Raw genomic sequence first — 20,793 nt, 5'->3', positions numbered from 1 at the left:
ATAAATTTATTAACCCAACCCCAGGTCTTCACCATCTTTGACTCCACTCTATTATTTGTTCCTTATATTGTGTGTATTTGTTGCAAATTTATCTACTTAAGCTTTGTGACAGTAAAAAAAAAATAACAATTCAAAGACAACTTCTTAGTTTCTTTAAATAAACCGTATGCAGCTATTCCTGGAATACCATGACCAGCATTTCATTCATTGTTAAATACCTGGCCTTATAATTATTAAATAACTGTATATATATTAAAATTGAAATTTAACTGGATATGAAGAAAGTGACAGGTTCTCTTCTTTACCTCATCCACCTCCAAAGATGGGGAAGACTCGCAGGATTCTTAGATGGTCTGGGTCCCCAGTTTAGCACTAATTACAGTTACAGTGTAGACAATTTATATTCTAAGCCCTAGGAGGGCAGCATCTTCACCTATTTGTTGAATAAATGAAAGAATATCTCTCGAAATCACCATATGTAAACTTGGAAAGCTCAAGAGAGAGGTAAGACTGCTGGCCAGAATGAGACTTACCATTTAAATATCTTTTTTTTTTCCTTTTTTTAAAAAAATAGATTGCTAGGACCAGAGAGTAATTTCAATTTCAAAACCTCAACCTAAAGCAGGGAAAAACATTCACAGCCCTCACAGCAGTGATTTACTAATGATCTACTAAGGGTAGCCTATCAGCTATCGATTTTATGTTAACCCCCTTTCTTTGAACCCTGAGAAGAGTCAAAAGGGTCAAGAAACCTCCCATTTTCACACCTACTCTGGGGTAGAGAGGAAAGCGGCTGGCTCCTGAAGTGGGAGGTGATGACGAAATGAAAAGTCACAAAATGCAAAAGGAGCTCAGGTGACCGGACATGCATGGAGGGGGGCATCAGGGAGCCTCATTCTGATCCTGCTCTGCTGCTTCATCCTCCACTCAATAATGAGCAAGCACAGGCTCCGAGATTCTGTTTCATCTGTAAAATGAGGATGATAATAACAAAACTGACCTCGGGTTAAGTGCATTACCCAGACCAAATGTTTACATTACCTATTTAATTCTCACAATCCTAAGAAGTAGTTCCTTTGGTGCTTAAAAAGGAATGTTGTTCAGTGTCATTCAATCGGTTCCTGATGGAATTACATCAGGAATTGTGGCTGTCTCTTAACCACTGTATTATATGGGTGAATAGTACCCTTGCACATTGAAGAATTTCCTTATTCCTAACCCATGACAATGAACTTGATCTGAGAGTACCATCTTCTAGCAAGATGCTACTGCCTGCTGTCTGTACTCATAGAGCTAACATGGATTGTGTGCTTACTATGTGTCAGGCACTGTTCCAAAATTAACTTCTTTACTTATCACACTATTCTTTTTAAGCAGATACTACTGTCACCAATTATTTTATAAATGAGGACACTGGCACAAAGAAGTTAAGTATCGGCTCAAGGTCACAGAGTTTTGTAAAATAATCTTATCTGATGGCTTTAACCACAAAAGCCAACCTATAGAACATGGATCAAGTATTTCACTATTTTATCTACTCCCATTAACAAGCTCTTTGTATAAGAATTAGAGTAAAATTCACACGTAATCATGTTTTTGAGGAGTTGGGACGACTCCTGTGTCATTTCAAAGAACACAAGTGACATATGTGATCTGCATCATGTTAGAAATATTGCTTTTTCTCTTCCATATTTGTTCTGTTATGTACAGATACAAAGTTGTTAACTTCTAAAACTGCATATGAACTTTAAGAAACTCACCAGTGCTAATTAAACATCTATGGAAAAAGTTGGTTCTCACTAGGCTTATAGACTTCTAATTTCTCACATACTAAGTTTCTAGTGACAAAACTTTAATAAGGTGTGGCTTACCACATAACGTGTATATATTCTGTCATGGTTAGACACGTGCACATGTATATATACAGCTCTTTACTATTATGCAACTCCCCAGCAAGCAGAAGGATAGAGTCCCATAGGATGATACTGCTCTCTACTGTAAGTACTTTATTGAGGTGCATCCTACACTATTAGCACATTATTTCACATATCAGCTAAATATGCAAATACTTGCCCCACTGGCTCCTCTAAGGAGAATCATTTTCACACTCTGTCCTGACAAAAAACATTTAAAAAAAGAAAAAAAAAAACCCACAAGGCGGGCTCTATCAGGACACTATGCACTGCATGAATGCCCAGCAGTTAAGAGCAGGGACTTAAGTGCCTTACATGCCTGAGCTGAATCCTGGTTTCACCAATGTACAATCTCAGGCACTTACTTAAGCATTTCAATTCTCTGCCTCCTCATCTGTAAAACAAGAACTAGAAAAGTGCCGAACGTTCACAGAGTTCCTGTGAGGACCAAATAAGATCACACATGTTAAGTCCCTGAAGCAGTAACTGGAACATAGGAAGTCATCAATAAATCCCACCGATTATTATTATTTAAAAAGAAGAGTGACATTTAACCCTTATTGTGTAAAAAGAACATCAGCAAAAAGTAAACAGCAATAAAAACTCCGTAACACACCTCGTTATGAATGCTCTGCTTCCCTCATAAAAAGCTGATGCTTCTCTCTGAGTGCCACTCCACTCTTGCCTCTAGGAGAATCTGTTTACACCAGACTGGCCTCTTTAGAAGGAGGGACCCTCTCCCCTATACAGCCCCTCACCTAACCCAGCAGGTGACACAAAGGTCTGTTCGTGAATAGATGCATGCTGAATTAATACGATGTTTACAGCTTGCAGGGGCATACCAAGAGTTACTACTGTTTAAAACATTCCATGGACTTCATTAATATCCTTTATATATTGCTGAAAACATTGTTTCCTCTTTTCTTGTTTCATTTCTCCAAGACTAAAACTTACATAGAAAAGATTCAGTTCTGAAGGCACTCGATATGTAGAATGTCTACTTTTTTTTTTTTGAGATGGAGTTTCGCTCTTGTTGCCCAGGCTAGAGTGCCGTGGCGCGATCTCGGCTCCCCACAACCTCCGCTTCCTGGGTTCAAGCGATTCTCCTGCCTCAGCCTCCCGAGTAGCTGGGATTACAGGCGCCCGCCACCATGTCCGGCTAATTTTGTACTTTCAGTAGAGATGAGGTTTCTCCATGTTGGTCAGGCTGATCTCGAACTCCTGACCTCAGGTGATCCACCTGCCTCGGCCTCCCAAAGTGCTGGGATCACAGGCGTGAGCCACTGCGCCCAGCCGGATGTCTACTTTTATATAACTTTATTTCCTTTAACATCTTCCCATTCCTTACCCTCTCTCTTGGTAGGCCAAATAAATGAAGTGACAAAGGGAAACACTGTGACACAACCAGTATTAACGTTCCCTTGCTAGAGAGTTGGAATTAAGCAATTTGGCTCCTGAATATCCCTAAAGATGAGAAAACCACACCCACACCCAACCCTTTCACTGATCATTTATATTTCACCATTTTAAAAAACGTTAAATTATCAAGCTTCATTGTTTAGACACATGTTTTGTTTTAACACTTCTTAGATCAAATTCAAACACTGTAATCTTCAGAGAAGGTAACAACAAATGCTAGTCAAAACAGTGTCTCTTGCTTGTGTGTTCGTTAAATTGGTTATTTTTGCTAAAAGAGCAACTTTCTTTGTTATCTACGCAAAGAGTGCATGTTTTGATATATGCAGCTTCTCAGCAAATTAATCCAAAGAGAATTTTCTCATTATGTTTTCCTAAACACAGCATTCTTAGTAAGAACAAAAATAAGAGCCAGTGAAATGAACCTTTCAAAGAATATCCATAATGCAGCAAGCTCCTCCACAAGTCTACTAATGAAATGGAAAACAGGCTGTGCCAATTAAGGATTAATATCCTGCCAGAAAATGAGCTTTGAGTGTTGTAAATAGGACAGCATAGTCAGGGAGTCTAAGAAAACCCAATTCAAAGACTGAGAAGGGATGTTAGCACTTGGGCAGAAACTGGGACCTCCAAGAGTTCTGTGAATTGCATCCCTTGGTCCAGAGGGCTTGAGTCAACCAACAACTCTGCCCAAGGCACAAAATCTGCTAGTTATGCTCTCTATATGTGACAAGAAAATGAATACGGGTTCTTTATCAATGCTTTCTTTTAAGCCATCAGGTGTACTTCTGCCTCTCCTTCCAAGAAAATGAGTCACTCTCTATTATTATTCCAATTCCACTGGAAAGGGTTCCCTACCACGTTTCTCTATCAAGTCTTCCACTAATTCTCTTAACAAGCACAACACTGCATCTGTGAAGAAATGCTCTAAATATAACGACTGAAACTGGGTGAAATGGGTGTGGCCCAGCTGAGGAACCCTCAGAGGTCCACCTGCACACTTGGGGAAAGGCAGTCCTGATGAATGGCTGGGCCATCAAGGAGGGGACACAACCGTCACCATGGACCTTGCTGTGAAAGACAAACCTCTCCACTCAAACGTAAAGCAGCCCTAAGGAGACCACGGACACGGCCGTAAGGTGTGTCTTCCTTCCAGAAGACCAAAAAAAGTTTTGTTTAATCTTCAAATTGCACCTCAACAACATATTGTTAGTATTGACTCATTTAGAAATTTTCTTTGTTTTCTTTCTACACACCTTGAGCAAATTCTCTTTGCTCCAACCAACACTTTGTACAGCAGAAAGGGAGGTGTGCCAAAGTTCTGATATTATTTTTTATGTTAGGTTTTAATTAAATTGTGTACAGCTTTTATAGCTCCATCAGCCTGTGAATTCTTTGAAGGTTGGGTCTGTGACTAATTTATGGAGTAGGGTCTTGAGAGGCCATTAGAGAGGAGTGGTCCAGAGCACAGACCCCTGAGTAACACTGGGTTCCCTTCTCCGCAGTTGTGAAGTAAGGCCAGTTACTAATCTCCCCAGTACCTGCGGTGGCCTCACCAAAACGTGGGGGGAAAACCAGTTCTTACATCATAGGGCTGTTATGAAGAGTATCCAAGATATGTAAAGCAATTAAAGCAATATCCGGCACAGAATAAATAAATGCTCAATAAATCTTAGTTCTTGTTGAAAAAAATGCTGCTCGAAAATATTTACTGAATGAGTTTCTAAACATATTGCTGCAGTTTGAACACCTCCTCCAAAACTCATGTTGAAATCTGACTGCCACTGTGACAATACTGAGGTGATCAGGCTCTGCCCTCCTGGATGAATAAATGACATTATCGCAGAAGTGGGTTCGTTATCATTGGAGCGGTTGTTATAAAAGCAGGTTTGGCCCTCTCTGGCTCTCTCACACATGATCTCTTGCTCTCTACCTTCTGCAGTAAGAAAGCCCGTCGCCATATGCTGGCCCCTGGATCTCGGACTTCCCAGCCTCCAGAAAGTGAGAAATAAATTTCTTTTCTTTACAAATTACCCAGTCTACGGTATTCTGTTATAGCAACACAAAACAACTAAAATAATATTGGAAATTTAGTATGTTCATGAATTATTTCGGGCATCTAGATTTACATAATAGCTGAAAATCCAGCTGCCTTCACTAGGCAATATTTAATAACTTCTAAGATGTATCATATAACTTTTGGTTTGCAGTCAGACAAGCAACAAAAAGGATTTGCAAATGGAATCATCATCCTGTCTATGCTCAGACTTCTCACTCTGGAACATACTGAACCTCATAAAACAGAAAGGAGAATGTTGAAAAAGGAAGCTAAGAAGCATTCAAGGTCGCAGAGATGAAAAAAAGGGAAAACTATATCCAGATGAAAATAATCACACCAATTTTGCAATTCCTATTAACGTTTGGAGGAACAGGTACAGTAATCTTCAAAATTTTTAAAGACCTAGATTCACAACCTGTACAAACTAGATAAACAAGGAATCATTTTTCTTACTGGGCAATCCAATTACTAAGTAGTCAGAACATTTTACCGACAAATTATTATTTTAAAATATACCTAAATAGGTGATACGTTTATTCCTTAAAAATGCCAGTTGAATGACAGGAATTTCTTAGTATTTCAGTAATTTTTTTTTTTAAGAGACAGGATCTTGCTATGTTGTCCAGGCTGACCTCGAACTCCTGGACTCAAGTGATCCTTCCACCTCAGCCTCCAAAGTAGCTGTACTTCAGTAATATTTTTAACTCTCTACAAAGATCCCCAAATCACCAAATACATCACATTTCAAATGTATAAATTTGGTTTCTTTTTAAAGTTACTTAGGGATAAGATAAAAATATTTAAAAAATGTGTTTCGGACCAATGCACTCTCATGTTTGACTATTTATATTGTGCCTTTTGTGATCTTTGCTGCTAATCTACAATAATCTCAGCTCTCATTATTCAAATTATTGAGTCACCGAATCAGATAATATTCTACCAAATGATATCAACAGAGTCTCAGTTCTTCTCATTATTAATGATCAATGCAAAATAACTATTGCAGAAATTCAGTATCTGTAAAACTAGTCAGGTTGCCAAGAAAAGTCAAAAGGCTAGAGTAAATCCATTTTAAACCGTGAATGCATTGTCTCCCAGGAAGATTTTACTATAGATATTCCCTTCATTTTTACATGATCACCATGGTAACCACATTTCTTATGGATCTGATTTTAAAATTAGTTCACATCAATTTAGTATACATGAAATTTATTATATATACATGTATATGGAACAGGTACCCTATATTTGACGACGTCAGTGACAGCTACCACATACCTGTGAGGGCCCAGATGTCTTGCTCTCTTAAAATGGCCAATCCCTTTACATCCCGGGGTTGAGCATCCACCGTGTTCTGAAGCTTCCATTAATTCTAGGGGGCCTATGAAAGAGCAAAGAAAAGAAAGAAGGGGCAAAATATTAAGCAAAAATCTGTTAAGAGTCAAATGTCTGGGATCAGAATAAGGAAGAAAAAGACTCCCTAAAAATCCAATTTTTGAATCAACATACAACATATATAAACAGAAAAAGCAGATCCTATAAAAATGAAAAATATTTTAAAAGACACTACGTTTAAAGGTTTTTCCTTATGACTGTTCACACTAGTTATCTTTCTTCAACAACGAAATGGTAAACTCTGATCTAACAATCTTTCAAAACACCATAAAGTCCAAAGATATCTAAATATGAATTAACAAGAGTCAAACACCTTTTATTAAGTAAATAACACAATTAAAGCATGACTACTCACATACCGTGAACACTTCAAGTGCTACAGAAGAATCCAGAATGACAGTTCCAGATCCCTCCATGCTCTTCCTTCTACATTGCAGAGACCCTCCCTCATTCTGACCACTGAGGTTAGTGTGGGCTCTCCTGGAAATTGTTCTAAGCATTCAGACACATTCGGTTTTGTTTGACTTTGCCACATAAAAGGCATAACATAGATGTTTTATTTTGCCACATAAAGGCCCAATATCCTTCTTTGGTTTTTAACTTCTTGTCTTACAAATTTTTCTGTTGCAATACTAACATTCTTTGTGACTGCTGCATAGTTTCTACAGCACAGTGCACCACAATTTATTTAACTAATATTTTTCCCCAAGCTTTGTTATTCTGAACATGCTACACTGAATGCCACGTACATGTGCCCTTATGCAGGTTGTATGTAGCATCCAGAAGTGACGTCACTGGATACGGGAAATACACTAAATTTTTAAAAAACTTGATAATAATTTATTGTATTTCCTACATATTTTTTTCTATAATGTATACATTTTCCTCCAAAATTAAGGTCGTGGTATGTTAAGTTCTCCATGTATCTTTTCTAAAATTTGAATTTAACTGACATTTGTATTAAGATAATTATAGATTCACAAGCAGTTGTAAATAATAATACAGAAAGAGATCTCTTTGGCACTTTGCCCAGTTTCTCCCAATGTTAACATTTACCAAAGCTATCATATAAAATTACTATCAGAATGCTAGTATTGAAACAATAAATTTTGAAAGTCTCACAAATTGTCTTCCGAAAATTTAACATGAATTTTAAGAGGTGATATTTACTTCTAAATAAAACAGAATGTCTATACACACTTTACTTTTTCAGGCATTTTTTTTTTATTTATATTTCTGTGACTATGGTAATTAAAATGTAGTAGAAGGAAAGGATTACATAGAGAAGAAAGATCAGTAGAGAGAGGAAGAGAAAGAGAAGGGCTAAGGATGAAATCTTAAGAATGTTACTTATGGAAATGGAAACATTTATACAAGCTATTTGTGTCTCTTACTCAAAGGAGGCTGAAGGGGATGTCCTGTTTTTGAACACCAGCCTACAGGGTGAATATCAGGAGAATCCGCATCTATCCAGTAATCATAGCAATTATTCCAGCCATCAAAGTGAACCTGGATGACACAAGGACATTAACAGTACAGATTAAGTCACAAAAATTCCTGTAATCAAAGTTCTGCCCACAGCATAACCATTTTCATTTTAACATATATAGTAGGATTTAAAACCCAATAAATCAGTTCAATTATTCAAAATACTTCACTCATAATGTGAAAAAAAAGACATCTTTGAATCACCTTCAATGTATTATATAACCAGTCATAAATGCTCTGCCAATAGTTCTACAGACATATTATGTGTATTTCTCAACACCATGAGCAACGTGAGAACAGAACTGTTACAACATCTTCATATGATCAACATCAAGCATCCAATAAAAATGCAGAAGGAGTTAAAAATTCGGGTAAGGGAAGGAGGGAAGATGAGAGGGGAAAGTGGAGAGGAAGGAGAGGAAAGGAGGACGTTTCAAGTAAATGTCAAGCCTTCTGGATTTGTGTTGAAAAAGACTTAAAAAAAAAAAATTCAATGCCTGCTAAACAGACATTCAATTTACAAAATATCCCTCCACCCAGTGTGTTTTTAGACATCATTTTTTTTCCTTGCGAATAATTACAGTTTTTCTCAAATATGTGTTCTATTATTGTTTTATTTTAAATTATTATGGGTATATATTTATGAAGTACATGTGACATTTTGATATAGGCATATAATGTATAATGATCAAATCAGGGTAACTGGGGTATCCATCACCTCAAGCTTTTGTCATTTCTTTGTTTTATGAATATTCCAGTTCCACTAGTTACTTAAAAATATATAAATTATTGATAACTGTAGTCACCCTAATATGCTACCAGATACTAGATCTTACTCATTCTATCTAACTGTATTTTTGTGCCCGTTAACCACCCCCACGTTATGTCCTGCTCCCTGCTATGCTTTTCAGCCTCTGGCAACCCTTATTGTACTCTCTTGTCCTCATGAGTTCAATTATTTTTAGCTCCCACACATGAGTGAGAACATGCAATATTTGTCTTTCTGTGCCTGGCTTATTTCATTTAACATAATGTTCTCCAGGTTCACCCATGTTACTGCAAATGACAGTATTTCATTCTTTTTTATGGCTGAATAATATCCATTGTGTATATATACCACATCTCTTTATCCATTCCTTCCACTGGTGGATACTTAGGTTCCTTCCGTATCTCAGTGAGTGTGAAAAGATATGTCTTATTATAAAGCAGTCACTGCTTTATATTGGGTGAAAGGGCAGTTAGTCTTCTAGTGATGGTCACTAGGAATCGATTATGTTTCTTTTAGGTTATTACACATTTTTTACCTTTTAGGAAGAAGGGATATACTGAAATGCTTTAGATATTTTATTTTTAAATCAAGTTTGCTAGTTATATCCACTGATCACAGAGTATTAACAAAACAAGTCTGCCAGTTAGATTTCTTTTTTAAAGTCTATGAACCTCTCATTCCTTACAAGACAACAGATGCCAGATGGATTAAAAAAAGTCAAAACACTAAAAACTGAACAATAAACATTTGAGAAGAATGTGTGAATGAACTTATTTGTAATCACAGAGTGGGTCAGCCTTTGCAAGCAAAACAACAAACTCAAAAGCAGTAAAAGACTGACCAATTTGATTACATGAAAATTTAAAGCTTCAGAATGGCAAGTATTATAAACTAAAATGAAAGACCCACAAGAAACTCCCCAAAATGCATTTGCAACACCTGTGTCAAGAACTCTGCTCCTCAATTTATAAAAATATGATGTAACAGCACAAAAAGATGAAAAACCCAATGGAAAGATGAAAAATGGATACAAATAGCTCATTATCTGAAACATAAATATAAATGCTTAGTAAAGACATGAAAAGACAATAAATTTGAGGCCAGGCTCAGTGGTTCATGCCTATAATCCCAGCACTTTGGGAGGCCAAGGAGGGAGGATCACTTGATCCCAGGAGATCGAGATCAGCCTGGGCAATTTGGCAAACCCCATCTCTCCAAAAAAAAAAAAAAAAGAAAAGAAAAAGCTAAGTGTAGTCCCAGCTACTCAGTAAGCTGAGGTGGGAAGATCACCTGAGCCTGGCAGGTTGAGGCTACAGTGAGCCAAGGCCATACCACTGCACTCCAGCCTAGGTGACAGAGTGAGACCTTGTCTCAAAAAAAAAAAGAAGAAGAAAGACAATCACTTTCACTTATAATTAAAAAACTACAAATTAAAATCACAAGATGCAATTCTTCTCCTATTGGCCTGTCAAAAATGTTCACATTTTGGTCATTCCTACAGCTGATTAAGAATGAGAATAAATGGGTGTTCTCCTAGACCACTGACAGGAGCGTTAACTGCTGAGATATTTCTGGAAAGCTACTGGGCAATAACAGCTGAGCACTTAAACGACATTAATTTTGACTTGATAATCTCAGTAACTCATGGTTTGTATTAGAAAACAACTAGAAGTTACCACAGTGCCCACCATCAGGAGACTGGTTAATAAATTATGGTATATTCATATAACGAAATAGAACATAGTCAGTAAAAGTATATATATGTGCTTAAAATAATGTTCTTCGCAATGAATCTACTTTCTTAAGCTTAGAAATAAACTAATCCTAGAATCAAAATCCCACAGAAGATATAAAAAGATGTGTGTCAGCAAGATAAGAGGATAACCCAAGAAAAACAAAGTATGTGATCCAGGAAAATGAAACACAACCTAGTCTGTCAGTAAAGAGAAGTGTCAGGATGAAAGTTTTGTACCAGGCTTAGAGTATTTCCACCCAGAGTGGAATAGGTGGCTGCTGACTATGAGAAGGAATTCGTGAAAAAAAAAAAGAGTATTGATGTAAAAATTTTCTCCCATTCTGTAGGTTACCTGTTCACTCTGATGGTAGTTTCTTTTGCTGTGAAAAATGCTCATCATCACTGGTCATCAGAGAAATGCAAATCAAAACCACAATGAGATACCATCTCACACCAGCTAGAATGGTGATCAGTAAAAAGTCAGCAAACAACAGATGCTGGAGAGGATGTGGAGAAATAGGAACGCTTTTACACTGTTGGTGGGAATGTAAACTGGTTCAACCATTGTGGAAGACAGTGTGGCAATTCCTCAAGGATCTAGAACTAGAAATACTATTTGACCCAGCGATCCCATTACTGGATATACACCCAAAGGATTATGAATCATGCTACTATAAAGACACATGCACATGTATGTTTATTGTGGCACTATTCACAATAGCTGAAACTTGGAACCAACCCAAATGTCCGTCAATGATAGACTGGATTAAGAAAATGTGGCACATATATACCATGGAATATTATGCATCCATAAAAAAGGATGAGTTCATGTCCTTTGCAGGGGCATGGGTGAAGCTGGAAACCATAATTCTCAGCAAACTATCTCAAGAACAGAAAACCAAAACTGCATGTTCTCACTCATAGGTGGGAACTGAACAATGAGAACACTTAGACACAGGGCGGGGAACATCACACATTGGGGTCTGTCGTGGGGTGGGGGGGGCAGGGGGAGGGAGAGCATTAGGAGAAATACCTAATGTAAATGACGAGTTATTGGGTGCCGCAAACCAGCATGGCACATGTATACCTATGTATCAAACCTGCACACTGTACACATGTACCCTAGAACTTAAAGTATAATAATAATAATAAAAAGATAGAGTATTGAAAATACACTGAGCTTTTGACTCAAAGGCATGTGAGATCCACTGTCACACTTGTAAAAATTTAAGAAGACAACAAAACTAAATTATGAACAAATTACTGACTCCCAGAAAAACAGTCACAAGGAAAAGATTACTTTGCTCAACAGTGAATGAGAACCAAACTATGTAAAATAACTGCTGAAAAGGTAAGGGGAAGGGAAGAATAGCAAGATCTAAATCTCGAATTACCACAACATGAAGAAAATAAACCATATGTAAAGTTGATGAGCTGAGAAAGAGTAGAATATAGGTAATATTTTAGAAAATGACAGATAAAAAGGTCCTAAGCAAGAGCTAAAAGAGCCGACTGTTTTTGCTTCCGGGGAGCCAGGTTGGGGAGTGGGAAGGAATGAGGCAGGAATAATCTTCTGTTACTAAAAACATAAATGAGAGCAAAACCATTCTGGGCCATTTTTCCTCAATGGCATCTGATCAAATATAGAACAATTTTAAATGTTTTACTATAATAGCTCAAGGTGTGAAATATGTAATCTTAAAAGATGATTTTACTCAAGAGTTGATTTTATCACTGAAAAACTTAAAATATTAAGCTACACTAATAACTTGGTCTACATTTTCGTCTTCTTCCTTCTTGAAAAAGATGAGCTTTCCTGCTGTTTAATCTCCCAGTTATTAAATAAACTCCTACTCTTGCAAGCTTTTTATATTCTCAGAAGCTTCTGATGAATTCTGAAACTTAGTCACTGACCCCTGTATACAGGCCTTTTAAAGACCTCGTAAATACAAAGATGTTTGTTCCATGGTTCATCTTCAGCTACGAAATTAATTCCAGTAATCACCAAAAGATAATTGTCAACTGTAGCCCCCACAGCCAGCTATTTCTGGGGTGTTAAGGACTGACCAGGATGTTGTATTAGAGAATCCAGCTAGAAGTAAGAGGTGGAATCTAGTCTACACTTTTCCTGTTAACTAACTGAACTACCCACTTTAGCATACTTGACCTCTCTGGGCCAAAAATTTCTCATGTGTAAGAGAGTTGATCTACGTTTTTAATTATAAAAGTAATATACATTCTGGAAACTAAACGATTAAAAAACCTAATCATTTATAGTTTCAGCACCCTGAAAGAAGAACTGTCATTACTTTGGTAGGATTCTTTCCAGAATTGCTTATATATGTATTCTTGTAAAAATAAACAATAGCAGATACCAAAACATAATGTAAACCTGAATTTTTCAATTGTTGATATTAAATAGTCTTTGAAAGTATTTAATTTTACCATCATGTAGATATAGAGTAATACATTTTACCCATCAGCTACTGCGGTTGCTTCCAATGTTAAGTACTATAAACAGCACTGATATATTTTCCTGGGAGTTTTCATTTTTGCATATTCCTTTTGGCTATTCCCTTAACATTCTTAAATGGAAGGATAAAGAACATTCTACGATTTTGTTAACCTATTGCCAAACTGCTCTTTGGAAAGGCTGAGACATTTTATATTCCCACCAGCCATATGTGATAATTAAATTTTCATGCACTCAAACCAATATATATTTTTTCAATTCTGAGCAATCTGATTTATAAAAGTAGTATTGTGCTTAATTGTAAATGTATTTGATTACTAGTCTAGATTTTATTTTAAAAAATACTTCTAGTTCTAAAATACTGATTGCTTTATGACTTACTTTACTACCAAATATAGTAAGAAAATGTAATTGAAAAAATGGTAAGCACAGGTCTTGCATTTATAAAATTTTCTAAAATGCTACATGATTCTATAACCTTAACAGTGAATTAAATGTTAAAATTTCTATTCTATAGAAACACCACATTTGTGTAGTTTTTCATGTTATTTTATAATTTATTTTCTTATATACTATCTTATTAGAGACAGTTGAGAATGTAATTTTTTTAAAAAGAGCATAAACTTAGACTCCTAGAGCTTAGAACTGAGATGTCATTCTGCCACTGCCAGGAATTAACAACTCATTTAACCTTTCTGAGCCTCTGCCTCATCAATAAAAGTAGTAACAATGTACACTTCCCACAAATGTTGAATAACATGAGAACAGAGTTACCCTGTAAAACATCATGTACATTTAAAGTCTTGCTGTTGTAACTATTATTATTCCTAATAGGAATTCCAAACAATTGTATGAAGTAAGTAGAACAGGCATTGTTCCGGTTTGAGGGTGAAGTTAATGCTTAAGTCAGAAACAGAGATGAGTTCTTCCGGCTCCTTTCCTGAAGTCCACTTCACTTTATCATGGCTGGACATAACAAGCTGATCCCATCTCCCTAAACATTTGCTTATTTTCTAAGAGGCATCTGACTTTTATTACTCTAATTAAAATCTGATTTTATTCATGAAATTATTTACCTTTACTTGGCCTATATTAAGAGACAGGATGTTCCTCTGAAAAGACTACTACTAATCTACCCCACAAAAACATTAATCTTTAATTTTTTTTAAAAAAGGGCATACTATCAGAGAACGATATATCTTTTCTTCTGAATATACTACTACTTTAATGTGTGGTATATCTACTTTCTTTCTCCCAGTACATACTCAAAATATTGAGTTATTCATAATTAACAATAAATTGTTTTACACAGATTAAAGGACAAACCTGGAAGAATGCTGATTTACAAAGATGCACAGCCAATTATTTTGCATATTCCTATGATTTTGCTAATTACAGGACTTCACAAGTTTAAGTATCTACCAAAGTTTTTATCCAAAACGTCTATAACAAAAGACAAAGCCAATCCACCATACAGAACACTTACTTTTACTCGGTGATCATCTGTGTCTGCCACAGTTGCTACTCTAATAAACATGGGGTTCCTTTTGTCTACGACCTCAAGCTTCATTTTTTTCTGGAATCCGTGAGGAGGTTTCTGCCGTAACAAAAAATTTTACACAGTGAGATAAAGAGGAAGAGAAGGTAAACTTGATGTTACAAAGGAGAAGAAGAAGAAGAAGAAGAAGAAGAAGAAGAAAAAGCTGGCCGGGCGCAGTGGTTCATGCCTGCAATCCCAGCACTTTGGAAGGCTGAGGTGGGTGGATCACTTGAGGCCAGGAGTTTGAGACCAGCCTGGCCAACATGGCTGAACCCTGTCTCTACTAAAAATACAAAAAGTAGCCAGACATGGTGGCATGCACCTGTAATCCCAGCAACTTGGGAAGCTGAGGCACAAGAATTGCTTTAGCCCAGGTGGTAGAGGTTACAGTGAGCCGAGACTGTGCCACTGCATTCCAGCCTGGGCAACAGAGGGAGACTGTCTCAAAAAATAAAAATTAAAAAAAGAAATAGCTGAGCTATTTAGAGAATGATGTCATAAAAGAAGACAGAAAAATTTTAAATGGTTAGAACTTGCTGTCATTTTTGAAATAAAGAAAGAAAATAAGAGAACCAGCCTTTCAAACTCTCAACTTCCCAGAGCAGCTCTGAACTTCACCCTGTCTGTCAAAAAATTCCAACACAGATGCATGAGCAAGGGAAATAGCAAAGTAAAATTCAAAATACTGTAGTTATTTGATTACTCAGAGGGAAGACAAGACATTTTTCTTATTAGTTGGAGGACTGGCAAAAATCTACAAGCATAAAATTTGTCTTTAAAAAGAGAAAGGAAGAACATTAAAGTGGCTGAGATGAGACACCAAAATTAAAAGTGGTAATGGAGGCAAAAAGCAGAAGATCTCTTTAAAACAGAAAATTAGCAATCAAACGCAAAGAACAGAACCGGGAATGGGTTGGGGGAATCGACAGCTACCTACGCCTCGGTACTCAGCAGAAACTTAGAAGCCTCTGAAAAAGTCACAGACTGTGGAAGATAAGGTGATTGTCTGACATGATGTTAGGCAAATCAGTTAATTTTCTGAGCTTCAGGTCTCTCTTCTGTAAAGTGGGTATAAGTGTTGCTGGGCAGGACGCGGTGGCTCATGCCTGTAATCCAACACTTTGGGAGGCCGAGGTGGGTGGACTGCTTGAGCTCAGGAGTTTGAGACAAGCCCAGGAAACATAGCAAAACCTCTTCTCTATGAAAAATACAAAAATTAGCCCAGCATGGTGGCATATGCCTATAGTCCCAACTACTCAGGAAGCTGAGGTGGGAAGATCACTTTAGCCCAGGAGGTGGAGGTTGCAGTGAGATGAGATGAGATCGTGGCACTGCACTCCAGCCTGGGCAACACAGCAAGACTCTGACTCAAGCAAACAACAAAAAAACGGTTGCCATGAAAATTAAGTATGTTATGTAAATATCACAGAGCAGTCAATGCAAGACACCTAAAAGACCAAACTAGAGAAATCTGTTTTCTCTGTTGTGACACTAGATATGTAGGCTGATCCTAATGTAATTGTATTCATTTAAAGTGAAGTGTAATGCAGCTCTGCTTCGCATTAGACAAGAGTTTAAAGTTAAAGGGGAGGAGGGAGCGTGGATAAAAATTCATAAATATGGCATAACTCTAAACAGTTTTCTTTTTTAAATCTTCAACTTGCTATCAGATGAAATCACACACATTTTTTGATATAGTTTCTCATCATGCCTTATGGTTTTGCTCTTAAAATTTTTTTATGTTCTTTCTTCTAAATTTGGACCTATACTTAATAATTCTAACATTAAAAATCCTAGCAATTTATACATAAAAGGATCACTTAAAGAAAATTATTTACCATAAGCTAATCATAACACATTTTAAAAAATAAACATTTGATATATTTTTCTTTTCCATTAAATTCAGGAGAAATATAAATTATAAAGCAAGCTATCTGAGATGAAAAAATAAGAAATACGTTTCACTTCTTATTCCTTCCTTGCATAAAAATGAGGTTCATTTGAATCTTAACACTTTATATGCAAGAAGCAATGACCCTGGGTTAGAAGGATACTGTAATAAAAGCGGATGATCTTACATTTTGGTAATTAAACATGCTGATCTATAGCAATAAAACAAAAAAAAAACCCCAGCATCTCAGCTTGCCCTAAACAAATCCAAATAAATTACAAATAGTTTTTATTGGAAAATATTTTCATGTTCTGTTCTGGTCTTTTAGAATATCTAGCTAAAAAGACAAGATTGCTATAACTGGCCCCACATAGTATCAAGTAGAATTATTTTCCAAGGAGACTTTAAAGTCCAAAATCAAAGCATTTTTTTGGAGGACAACAACAAAAATCCCAATAACAATTTTGACTTTAAAAACTGTAAAAATTCAAAAACATCTTATTTGGTGCTCTATTTTTTTCTCATTCCTGTTCTGGTTTACTAATACCACTTGTTCTGTTCTTAAATTTCAATAAATAAATGATCTCATCCACACAAATTAATCAAATAGTATAAAATGTATCATCTTACCACTTTGAAAGCTCTTGCAGGAGCAGGTAAAGAATTAGTTTCTTCTAAGTATTTATCCCAAGAAAAATGTTTCACATTTGGATAACCTATGAAAGAAAAATGTAAATCCTATGAGGTTTAACCAAAATGACAGCAAGAATAACAAACTGTCCAACAAAAAGTATAAAATATTATAATCTAGAAAATTATGTTCATATATACCTGACAACTTTACTCACACATTCACAGCTACTAGTAATAATGAAACTGTTTTCATCTTGATCATTATTTTTCTATTACTTTTAAAATGAAAATTGTAGAGATATATATAATTTATATTTTCAGATGAGGATAGTCTTACAAGACAGACACACAAATACCCTTTAGCAATTTTGTTTCTATGAATCTAGAAAAATCTGACATATGTAATAAAGGTAACACACAATTGTTTGTAAATGTGAAAATTAAGTAAGTTAAATGACCTTCAATATACAAATATGCAAAAAAGTGTACATAAGCAGAAAGTACTTATTAAAAAGAACACGGCAGATTTATATCTATTAATATGTGAACAATTCCAGATATAACTTCATATTGTTAGTTCCAACAAACACGCACAAATGATGTAACATTATTCATAGAATGTGTAAAAATATCTTCTCCTTCCTCCTGCCCTCTTTTGTTCCCTCCAGGGCCCCAAATCCATTAGGTAGGCATGAACAGGAATAAACAGTGGTCCAGTATGGTGGGAAATTAGCCACATAGAGGGAACTGAGAAAAGCAGCAAATATACTGGAGATAATGTTAGTCAGGTTTGAGGAAACTGGAATGAAGCTGATGCGTTGGATTTGAATTGGAACTAATGGTATAAATTCATAGTTTTCAATATATGAACAGATACAGAAATAGACATAAATATACATTTTTGTATATATGTATACACATGTATTTCCTAGCTATATTAGCTGAAATGCCTGGAAACACCAACAATCTTGTAGTAAATAAGCACACTTAGTGTTCAGATCTTAGTTTCTAAATATCATTCTCTACTAAAAAGAAGCATGGAACCTTGAAGAAATGGGTGACTCTACAGTGGGGTCAGGGAAAGTATGAGATAAGCCTAGCTGTGCCAGAAAATAAGAAGTTCTCAAAAAATAAGAACATTTCAAAAGGACATTGAAATGTGCCTAAAGGGGTTATAACTGGTTAATATCTGAGAAAATCTGAATATGAAGATAATGCTAGCAATCGATTATAACTCACTGATAAAAATAGTAATCTATGGGTCTACCCTGATATAGATAAATTGAACAAATAAATAGGAAGATAAGAAAAGCTATTCTTTGCAGGAAAATATCAACTAATTTTGTATAGGAAATGATGGAATAAGAAAAATTACAGTTTAACACTGTCAGAATAATATAATTCATGCTAGAAATGTCAACAGATGCTAAAACTAGCAAATGATATTGGGACGAGATACACAGTCTCAAAGTATCTCTCCAGAAAATATTTATTAGTTACAGAGAAAAAATAACTCCATTAGTGGACAAACCTAGCAAACACCATCTTGATCCATCAGTGGTAAAAGTAAACCAGTAAAGAGACAGAATGACATCATGAGCCACCTGACAGAAGGCAATGAGAACACAGCACTACGTCTATGATATTCCTGCCAAAAAAGCACAGCCTGCGTATGATCGTGAGGAAATACCAATCCGACTCAAATTAAGTAACATTCTACAAAATAACAGATCTGGAATCCTCAAACTTATTAAGGTCACAAAAGTCAAGGAGAGCCTAATTAACAGAAGCTGGAGGGATCTGACAACTGAGATCCTTTTGCTAGGAATGACATCACTAGGACAACTGGCAAACGTGACTGGGTCTCTGAGTCAGGGAAAAGATGAGTTCTGCACTGTTCTTGCTACCTTTCTGTACATTCAAAATTGTTTCAAAATAAAATGGTTAAAGAGTGAAGATGCAGCCGGGCGCGGTGGCTCACGCCCGTAATCCCAGCATTTTGGGAGGCTGAGGCAGGCGGATCACGACGTCAGGAGATCGAGACCATCCTGGCTAACATGGTGAAACCCCGTCTCTACTAAAAAATACAAAAAATACAAAAAAAAAAAAAAAAGGCAGGTGTGGTAGCACGACTGAATTCGACTGAATTATAAACATCCAGGAAACGAAATACATGGCTTGATTCTTTGCCTCGCGTTAAGAAGTTGGTGGTAACGCCTTACACCACTCCTTCCAGGGTACGTAACCAGGAACCCGCTGTTGTTCACTGGTTCATTGTTAATTAATCAGATCTCTGATCATGACCAAAAATGGTGGTACAGAAAGAAAGACTGATAACAAACTGGGAATTCTAAAGGGATCCTCACACCCTTTTAGATGGTGACAGTGGCAAAGAAGCAACTATGGCAATCACTGGCCACTATTATTTTGTAAGCCACAGGACAGACAAAGGAAGGTGGAATACAAAAAAATCTTCCAGGCAGCACAACATTTGGGGTCACGAAATCATTAATATCTTGCTTTGTTTTTTTTTTTTTTCTTTTTTCTTGAAACACTCTCTTGTTCTGTTGCCCAGGCTAGAGTGCAGTGGCATAATCATAGCTGACTGCAGCCTCGAACTCCTGGGCTCAAGCAATCCTCCTGCCTCAGTCTCACAAATAGCAGGGACTACAGGTGCATGCCACCTCACCTGGCTGACTTTTAAAATTTTTTATAGAGACAGGGTCTCACTATGTTACCCAGGCTGGTCTTGAACTCCTGGGCTCAAGTGAGCCTCCCGCCTCAGCCTCCCAAAGTGCTGGGATTACAGGCATGAGCCATAGGTGTCCAGCCAATACTTTGCTTTAACCTTTCATGATTTATGTCAATGCTATTCCACCTTCAAAATAGTACTGGAAATGAGTCAAGACAGAGGCTTTCCTCCCTTTAATATATGAGAAAACTCGGGGAGTGGATAGGACTTGACTTGCCTATTACAGGAATGACTGGTCCTCCTGAGTGAGTAAATGATCAGACACTCTATGTGAGATGAAACCTGCTGTTCCAATAGAATTTGAATCTCTCCAATCTTGCAGCTTACATGCTGCAGGCTACATTCAAAAACAGCTCCTAGTAAATCCAGGGCTCACCCTCTCTCTGCGATGAAGGCAGTCTTCATTACTCCTGTAAGTGTCCACTAAGCAATCGCCTACCGCGCAGGGATACCTTCTGTTTGATGACCCTGTCTTTTCATACCAGCAGTGGCCATGGCATCTTAAGTAGTGATGTACTCAGAAATACACTGTCTTGATTATGAAGAAGCCACAGAATCTGTTCTTTTGTTTGTTTGTGTCTTTTTTTTTTTTTTTTGAGACAGAGTCTCGCTCTGTCGCCCAGGCTGGAGTGCACTGGTGTGATCTCTGCTCATGGCAAGCTCCACCTCCTGGGTTCACGCCATTCTCCTGCCTCAGCCTCCCGAGTAGCTGGGAGGCCACCACGCCCA

The 20,793-nt window shown here is 36.8% G+C and overlaps 1 protein-coding gene across 2 annotated transcripts in view; it reads right to left on the bottom strand.

Annotated features, from left to right (window-relative positions):
* L3MBTL3 (l(3)mbt-like 3 (Drosophila)) overlaps window positions 1-20,793 on the bottom strand; it is a 127,150-nt gene that overhangs the window by 41,934 nt on the left and 64,423 nt on the right. For both annotated transcript variants that reach the window (XM_011998009.1, XM_011998010.1), the window contains 4 exons: window positions 17,310-17,395; window positions 14,735-14,845; window positions 8,178-8,292; window positions 6,667-6,769 (listed from right to left, as the gene is read on the bottom strand). In XM_011998009.1, coding sequence (XP_011853399.1) covers window positions 6,667-6,769; window positions 8,178-8,292; window positions 14,735-14,845; window positions 17,310-17,395 — 415 coding nt within the window. The remainder of the gene's footprint in view (window positions 1-6,666; window positions 6,770-8,177; window positions 8,293-14,734; window positions 14,846-17,309; window positions 17,396-20,793) is intronic.

The sequence above is a fragment of the Mandrillus leucophaeus genome, unplaced genomic scaffold, assembly GCF_000951045.1.
Source record: "Mandrillus leucophaeus isolate KB7577 unplaced genomic scaffold, Mleu.le_1.0 Scaffold552, whole genome shotgun sequence".
Taxonomy (NCBI): Eukaryota; Metazoa; Chordata; class Mammalia; order Primates; family Cercopithecidae; genus Mandrillus; species Mandrillus leucophaeus.
The sequence above is the reverse complement of the archived record's forward strand: the minus strand, read 5'-3'. Positions and strand labels throughout refer to the sequence as shown.